Below are 9,195 nucleotides of genomic sequence, written 5' to 3' on the forward strand. Positions count from 1 at the left end.
CAGATTGTCTGAACTCTTTCTGTGTTGCACTTAAGACTTACCTGGAACCCTGACGTTGAATTGCATTGGATTCTAGGTCGGCAGAATTTAGCATTTGAATCAGGAAAAGTTTATACTCACGACCTCTACAAGCCAGAAGGTTGAATAAAATTATATTTTAATGTACTTTACCGCCATGCACACATGATAAAAATACATGCATTAGTTACTTGCCGAGCTCGTGCACGTGTTTTGCTCATGCTTCAGGTGATAGAAATCTGAATGTAATTATACTTTCCTGTGGATATTGTCTCACATTCCTTCCACCAAAAGGACCAACCGGTAAAGTACGTAAAAATATAATTTTATTCAACATTCTGGCTTGTAGAGCTCGTGAAAGCAAACTTTCCTGATTCAAACGCTCGTTTCTGCCGACCTAGAATTCAATGCAATTCTATGTTGGGTTTCCAGGCAATTAAAAGACAGGCTACCTGTGATGTACAAATATCTTGTCTCTAATAAAAGACATTACACTTAGATGTCACTTTTTTTGAATAAGGCTAAATAAAAATATTTAAAATGCTCACATACTCAAAATAACCAGGAATCAATGTATTTATTTGACTTCGTTTAAAAACATTGAGTAGGCAAACCTATTAAAGATGCACTATGTTGACATTGTTCCGCCATTTTCTGGTTGCTAACATTTGCCTATTTTCAGTTTGACTAATCGAGCAAGTGCAGTGCAAATAATAATTGTACCCTCTAAACCACTGAAATATTTTCCATAACTAAAAATATTGTATTTTCAGCTGTTTAAAGCTGGTGTACAAAACAAAGTAAAAGACTCGAAAATAAAACGTAATCACGGGAAGCATAAAATAGAACACATCTACCGCTTCATAGACTTCCTTTCAATGAAAATGACAGATCTAGAACTCATCTTTCTTTGTGAGTTTGGTCGGGTTCCCCAAAAAGTTACATATAGCCGCTTTAATTATTTCCTGTAGGTCGCAGCAAAATTACGCTGCGTCACCCTCACATGGATAGGAAATTACGCCACTGCTCAGTGAGTATGTGACCAACATAAGAAGAATATTAGACACATTTCATGACTTCTGTGAGGCATATGGTGTGGAGTTAGATTACAGATAATCTTGATGACGGCGCCGTCTTTATAAATCGTAACACCCCATAAACAAGGCAAGTAAACACAGTGCAACAATTGTTTTCTTCAGGGGTGGCAGAGAAACGAAACTCATCGCAAGACTTGTATGCGGAGTGTTATAAATGCTTAGTCAAATTTCTGTTTAGATTAAAACTAACGTTCGCCATCGGTTATTTGCTAAATTGTAGTCTTAATTCAGATAAAATGTTTGATGTATGGACAAAGCCGACTTCGATCTAATTGGGTCATACTTATGGTGTCTGCGAAGTTAATGAAACATCGTCTAATTGTACGCTTTTAAGATAATCACCATTGTGAAATCCACCAAGACAGCAAAGCACATACATACTTAAAATATAATCCTTTGTCGTTACAAATATCAAATAGTAAAGTATCATTATATTGATGTGAAGCAACTAACATTACAGGTAACTTCCAAAATAAAGGAAACACTTGCGTAAAAGAGGGATAAAGTATATTGAAAGCAGATGCTTCCACACATGTGTGGTTCCTGAGTTAATTGAGCAACTAACATCCCATCATGCTTAGGGTCATATAAAAAATCCCCAGTTGCCTATTATTGTGGCTAGAAGAAGAGAGCTCAGTGACTTTGAAAGAGGGGTCTCAAAGGAGTGCACGCTAAACTATACTGGTCCCCACAAGAATTGTAAACAAACAAAAATTCGCCCAACTGAGGACTATTTGCAGGTCACCACAAATAAAAAGGTTATTTCTAGGGGGGGTTGAAGTTAGGTAAAATAGGATTTTGAATGGGAGTCAAATGTTTCCCCGCAGGTGTGTGTGTCTCAGTAACCAAATCTCAACACAATTGAACACTTATGGGAGATTCTGGAGCAGTGCCTGAGACAGCGTTTTCCACCACCATCAACAGAACACCACATTTTGAAATTTCTTGTGGAAGAATGGTGTCGCATCCCTCCAATAGAGTTCCAGACACTTGTAGAATCTATGCCAAGGTGCATTGAAGCTGTTCTGGTGGTTCGTAGTGGCCCAAAGCCCTGTTAAGACACCTGATGTTGGTGTTTCCGTTATTTTGGCAGTTACCTGTATATATGACTGTCTCTTTAGCAGGCATGGGAGCTGGTTCCAGTCAACCCAGTCAGAATGAAGAGCAGGCCATTGTACCCCAGCAGGACAGGAGGAAGACCTCTAACAGGAGACACTCTGAGGAAACACTGGACTGCCCAACCTGCCAGGGCACGGGCCGCATCCCACGAGGTCAGGAGAGCAAATTGGTGGCAGTGATCCCCTGCTCCGATCAGAGGCTGAAACCACGACACACGTAAGACCATGTTGAGATTTACAGCAACAATTGTTTTATTTCCCACATGCAGCATTTAGAAGGTCCTTTAAGTCTATGGTGTGTAGTTATGTTCATTGTGTGTGCAAAGTATTATTGTGTTCTGTGAGTGGGCATCTGTATCTCGGTGTGTTTTGTGTATACTGCATGAAAACACTTGGTATGTTAAAATGGCCAATGCAATGCAGCCATTTTTTTTCCCAAATCAAATCATTTCTGGGTAACAATGAATTAACTTACTGTAATAATTTCCATTAACAAGCTTTTTAGCTAAACTTTCTCTAGCAATGTGGTCGTATGCCACGTTCACATGCTAGTTGGAACTCCTGACTTGCTGATTCCTTGAACGCAGCACGTGTATAACAACCAGTTAGCAAGTTGTACATTTTAGAGTTTTCTAGTTCCGACTAGCAGTTGAATGCAGCATGACTGGAGAGATGAAAACTAGCTGTTATTTGCAGAGGTTTGGAGCTTTTTGTTATTGGTCTACTAACCGCATGGTGATGTCACCATGGAAATCTAAAACTCCTGCCCATGCAAACCTGCTGATTAGAAGATCCTGTGTAGATTACATTTTCAACCAGCAAAAAAAAAGCACACTTGGTGTTAATTTCATCAGCTGTTGTACAATATGATATTAAACAAAGAAAAAAAAAACATTGACTGCACTGGGCCTTCAATCAATACTCAACTTGTACATATCATGTCCCCTTACAGGAAGTTGTATGTCACTGTGTCGGTGACGCTGTGCCTGCTGGTCAGCTCGCTGGTCCTCTTCTTCTTGTTTCCTCGCAGTGTCATCCTCTCACCCGTGGCTGTCGAGTCTGTCTATGTTTACTTCACCCCGACCACTGTCCAAATGAACATCACGGTGAGACCTCATTGGCCTTATTCATTCATATACCACACAGTCGGTTTCTATCTGGGCTATGCCATAAAATTATTGGCCTCTTGTCTCTTCCTCTGCATCACTGGAGTGTGTTTTTGGAGGTGAATGTAATAATCGCCTTGTCTCTCTCCCATCACAGAACATCCTGAATATTACCAATGACAACTTTTTTACAGTTCAGGCCTACAACTTGACAGTGCAGGCTCTTTTTGATAAAACGGTTGTGGGCAAGGCTGATATGAAAAATGTCACCACCGTCAAACCACTCGCGGACAAAACGGTGAGCACCTCCCCTCATTACCAACTGCTATACTACAGAGATGTTAGCTTCTGTAAGCCTCTAAATATTGTTACTTGACTCACTAACGCTCTTCCTTATTTCCCCTGACAGTTTGCCTTTGAGATTCCTGTCACGCTAGTGGAGGAGGGTCTGAAGTAAGTGCAAGTATAACCTTGGTTAAATTATGTCTGGTGCTGACTCTTCCATTGCGTCAGTAGTGAGACATAAAGCTGCTTTTGTGGCTGTTTGGTTATACAAAGTGCCATGGTAACACACTTACAATATAGTGACGCAGTCCTTTTAATTCAGTTGTGCTGTGAAGTTAAGCTTATTTTGATTGTGGCATGTTGTCATGTGAAAGTAATGTAACTCATTCGCTGTAAATGTGAATTTATTTTGTGTGCTCTACACAGTTCTTTTCTTCATTTTTCTTGGTTAGTTTTGAATAATGTATAAAGACAAACCAATAATGTAAATGTTATTTTTTTGGTATTTAGAGCAAGTTTGAGGCATGACTATCAAATGTTTGAACAGATATTAAGTATTTGTCTTACAAAAGTACATAACCTGCTTACCTGGGAGCACTGGCATCTGCAATCCATCTCATTTTTTTCCATGTGTTGCAGGCTAATTGTCACTAGCTGTAGCAATTCCTATTCACAAAATGAAAGGGCCTCTGGACTGAAATAAGTCAAAAGCATTCCCACTGGGCACACCATGTAATTTCAACGTGGGGACTTGGTTACAATTTGGTTAACATGTTGATCAATGAGATTACAACCTATATTCACCCACTCAAAAAGACAGCGAAAAGTTAGATGAATTTCCAATGTGTTATCACTATGCTTTCAACCATCTAAAAGCACAACCAAATTCCAATGGAAAAACAATTCGATTTTTGGTTGTCGTCGTCACCCCAAATGTCTATCACTGTGCTTTCAACCATTTTAAAAGTCCAGCAAAGTTGAAATGGGATGGCAATGTCATATTTTGTTTATTGATAAAAGAGTGTTTTTACTGCACTTCTTTTAAAAGCAGAACCAAATGGCCTAGATTGCAGTTGAGATTACATTAAAAGTATATGGTGCAACTGATCAATGCCATTTGATATTCTGCACAGATTACAGAAATTGTGAAGATCTCCACAGACATGTGAGGACCTATGCGTGCTTTTTGAACATGCAGACTTTTATATGGTTACATAAGAAATGTATACATTTACATTACATTTAAGTCATTTAGCAGACGCTCTTATCCAGAGCGACTTACAAATTAGTTAGTGTCCTCAATGTGGCCTTGGATATGTTACTCATTTTAGGGTTGAATGTTACATTCTCTTGTAAGATAGCCTTAACTTTAAGCAATTTACTGTATTACAGAAGTAATATTGTTTGGTTGACAACGCAACCAAATATCAACATTTTAAAGGAGAGGTATGGGTAACTGCCAAAATAAAGGAAATACCAACCTAAAGTGTCTTAATAGGCTGTTGGGCCAGAACAGCTTCAGTGCACCTTGGCATAGATTCTACAAGTGTCTGAAACTCTATGGGAATGTGACACCATTCTTCCATGAGAAATTCCATAATTTGGTGTGTTGTTGGAAAACGCAGTCTCAGGTGCACTCCAGAATCTCCCATAAGTGTTTTAATTGGGTTGAGATCTGCTTACTGATACGGCCATGGCATATAGTTCACCTCATTTTATTGGTCATCAAACCATACAGTGACCACTCGTGCCCTGTGGATTGGGGAGTTGTTATCCTATTGGGCGTTGCCAAAATAGTGGCCTGTCAAGCATTTTTATACATGACCATTAGCATTGCTTAATTCACTCCGGATCAGGAAGCACCTGCTTTCAATATTATTTTTATCCCTCGTTTAGGCAAGTGTTTCCATTATTTTGGCAGTTACCTGGATCTACTGCTTGGCTAGTTCCATCTGAGCCACTGGCTTAGTCCCATAGAGTACCACAGAATGAGTCATAATACCCATAAAACTTAGTAGTCAAGCAAGGAAATGGTTCCAATCGTTTTCCCACCATTCATTTTTCCCATAGGGGATTTTAGAAACACTTAAAATAAGGGCTGTGTTTCGTATAGGCTTACCCTGGCGTGATGTTTTTGATAACCGTGTAGTCTAGGACTAGGTGACATATCAATATATTCCCCTGTATTTACCCCTAAAAAATGAAACGCTAAGCCACATTAGCAGCTAATATCATACAGAACTACAAATGCCATGATGATCTGGATGAGACTGCCAAATCGAGGCAAAAGTAAGAATCTTTGGATTAACTATCTAAATGTAGTAATTAATATATTGGCAACATTTTTTTTAAACCTGAATTCTTTGAACTTTCTTGTGCAAGTTTTAAATTGACACTACTTGTTAGCAAAGGTGTCAGCAAGAGATGACACGCAGGAGCTTGCAGGGATTTGTAGTTTTGCATGATGTGTACTTTGATGCTAATTAGCGTTTTCGAATCTGAGTAAATAGAGGCGACTATATTGATAAAGGTCACCTTGTCCGAGAGATTTACATGGTTACAAAATGTCACGCCAGGGTAAGCCTACACGAGATGTTTGAAGAAGGTTTTAATCATCTGCTTGGATAGTTCCATCTGTGCCACTGTCTTAGTCTGGTTTTAATTCCAGTTTGTCTACAAATTAACAATGTTATATGTTGTATTCATGAAGCCATCTCAACCAAAAATGAAAGAATACGATTAAATTAAACTTTCAATGCACTTTAAATAAAGTTAGATTTTATTTAGTCCTATTCTTTAACATTTTGGTTAAGATGGAGATGTAAACCCAACACACATTATACATTTGGAATTAAAACCAGACTAAGTCATTGGCACAGATGGAACTATCAAGCAGAAGGTGCATCTCCACATTAATTTGAAGTCAACCAGAGCTTGAAACACTAGGCCTATTGTATTGTCTATTTTTAGGTTCATTCTGGGTTGAATTTAAACAACTGTTGATGACTTTGCAAATGCTATATAGGCCTAAATAGCATCATTGATGATAAGTGCTAAAGTATGATCACATTTTAATTTACTCTGTTAAACCTACCCTTTGGAATGACTTTGATAGCAACAGTGAATTTATTTAGTTTTAAAGTGGAGATCTCTCAATAATAATTGTCACGATAGCACATTGGTAATAGTCAATGATAAATCTCATAGCTAAGCTGGGCTGGGCTTGGTTAAAACCCTGGATGGGAGACTCAAGGGTAGCTGGAGATGGATGAATTCTTCAGTAGGAGGTGCTGCCCAGCCTATTGTTTTTTTTCCCCCCCTGGTAGTGGATATAACATTGAAGTTCTGACGTTGTTTTAAAGGTACGAATTCAACATTTTATACATTGTCTCTAATGTGGTTACCATGATGACATGCATAATCCTGTGGTTGAAATGTCACACTCAAAACAACAGTTGATGACTTTTTTCAAATCAATGTATTTTCCATAGATTTCACGTCACAATACGTTGTCAAATTACGTTGAAACAGCGCTAATTCAACTAGTTTGTGCCCAGTAGGTTGTTTTTGAAATATCTTTCATAAGGAAATCCTGAAGGTATTCATTATTTAATCCTATTTATTCTTCCCAGCAATTACTGCAAGAAATCTACAATCAAGATCCACACGTTATTTGTCCATCTTCAGTGAGTATGTGCCCAGTCAGTCAGTATGGGTAAAACACCCCCCCAAATGTAGCTTTACTCCCACAGATTAGCTATTTAGATTATAATGCATATATTCAACAATGAACAAGAATCATGTTGAATCTGTGTTCAGTGGAAAAAAATGTAATACCATAATAGTTCATGACTAAATGTTTTGATGATAAACCGACACACAACTTCACCAACCTCGTAAACCAATGGGGTCAGAGACTAACCTATTTATTATCAGTGGTTAAAATCTGAGGAAGGGATATAAAGGGCTTATTAACATGGCTCAGTATTTACAGTGATGGCTCAAGGTAGAGTTTATTTCATGGTTACGGTTAGGAAACCTTAATAGCTGGCTGACCTAAGTCTGGTACAATTACATCAATTATCATTACATTTGATAAATAATAGATGAAATATTTTAGAATCTGTAACCATCCTCCTCCCTCAGGATGTCAATGACTGTCTACTACCTGGCCCACTTTGAGCAGCTTTCCCTGGACACGTTTGAATACATCGACTGTGGGTCTAACACCACAACACCCCACATCATCAACCCTACACCCTGAGAACCATGGCTCCATTAGGGGCGGGATGACAAGGGTGAGGGGAAGACTGAGGAGCAGGCCATGAGGTGAACTGTGGAGAACAACTGTGTGGTCAAAAGCCATAGTTAATGCAAATGTTCCCTGAAGTTATGGGGAAGAAGGAAATAACACAACTGTGGAGCTTGAAATTAAAGCTCTGAAATGTTCTGTTTGTCTTTTTTATGCACCTCTGTAGCACTTGTTTTATAAGTAGGGTCATCGGTTGGAGGCTCTGCGCTGTGAAATGTACTTTTTTGCCACTACATCCTACTGAAACCTACTCTGTTTTGTCTTCAAAGAAACTGAAAGACTTGAATGGACTACAAATTTGCACACATTTTTGAAAGAGTAATTTAATTTTTGCATAATTTCCTATAAAAACAGATTGTCGGTGCACTACAAACAAGTAAATTACTTTTGTATGTGTGTTAATTGGTTAAAGTAGGTAAAAGCATTTAAGTATTCTTAAAGTTATGCATACAACTATGTAGTATTGATCACATGACTGTGGTAGAGACTATTTAGAACTTTTCTATGGAATCACAGTTCTCTTTGATTTGTACTCTAATGGGATTGACTACTGACCACACATTTCTATGTTAAACCATAATCTTGAATTGTATGCTAATTCTAACAGCTATAACAAGATCTGGATATTAATTAACCTATGGTTTTTGTGTCACTGAAATGAGATTATTAGTGAGGGGAAAAATGGTTGTTTGGAATCCACATGGACTAGTAGTGTCACCATGGGTATTTTTGGAATGGGGAAGCTAACTAATTTACTCCCTTGTGTTCTTGGCTACAGCATAATCATGGCAATGTTTCTTATGCCCTGTTCAAATACTCTTAATCTTTACTTCCTCTATTCCTTGAGTTAAGGGTTTTAGTGCATTGTTTTCACCTTTGTCAGATCAGTGAAATAAATTATACTCATTTTAAAGTAGTCAATACTGTATTTTCTCAGGCTTTCTGATTTCACAGTCCTTGTTTGGTCACATGATTAAAGGGTGTTGTACTTTGAAATGGCCACTGAGTGGTGCCGAAGTTGCATAGAAAAAGTTGCCTTGATGACAGTTGGGTCCAGTCCATATTAGTCGTCTTCTTCACCAATGACTGGATATGGGCTCTTCACCACTGCTGGGAGTACTGTATGGACTGTAATGTCGAGATAAAAACACTATAATCTTATGTACTGTATATCAATAATACATAGCATTATCATGGTGTATCCCATGCACTCACCGAGTATCTGTTGTCAATCTTAGCACTGTACTGGAGCTTGTTTT

At 38.3% G+C, this 9,195-nt stretch overlaps 1 protein-coding gene across 4 annotated transcripts; it reads left to right on the top strand.

Moving 5' to 3' along the window:
* Positions 1–964: 964 nt before the first annotated feature.
* On the top strand, positions 965–8,846 carry LOC115199594 (transmembrane protein 106B). 4 transcript variants are annotated; one of them, XM_029761940.1, is made up of 7 exons: positions 965–1,048; positions 2,240–2,450; positions 3,186–3,339; positions 3,497–3,637; positions 3,749–3,792; positions 7,257–7,310; positions 7,771–8,846. In XM_029761940.1, the coding sequence occupies exons 2-7, from the start codon at positions 2,242–2,244 to the stop codon at positions 7,886–7,888; spliced, it is 720 nt and encodes a 239-aa protein (XP_029617800.1). In that variant the 5' UTR covers positions 965–1,048; positions 2,240–2,241; the 3' UTR covers positions 7,889–8,846. The 4 variants fall into 4 exon arrangements, with proteins under 4 accessions (XP_029617800.1, XP_029617794.1, XP_029617790.1 ...); XM_029761934.1 differs by having other exon boundaries at positions 981–1,048; positions 2,237–2,450; XM_029761930.1 differs by having other exon boundaries at positions 988–1,182; positions 2,237–2,450.
* The last annotated feature ends 349 nt before the right edge of the window (positions 8,847–9,195 follow it).

This window comes from Salmo trutta, chromosome 1 (genome assembly GCF_901001165.1).
Source record: "Salmo trutta chromosome 1, fSalTru1.1, whole genome shotgun sequence".
NCBI lineage: Eukaryota > Metazoa > Chordata > Actinopteri > Salmoniformes > Salmonidae > Salmo > Salmo trutta.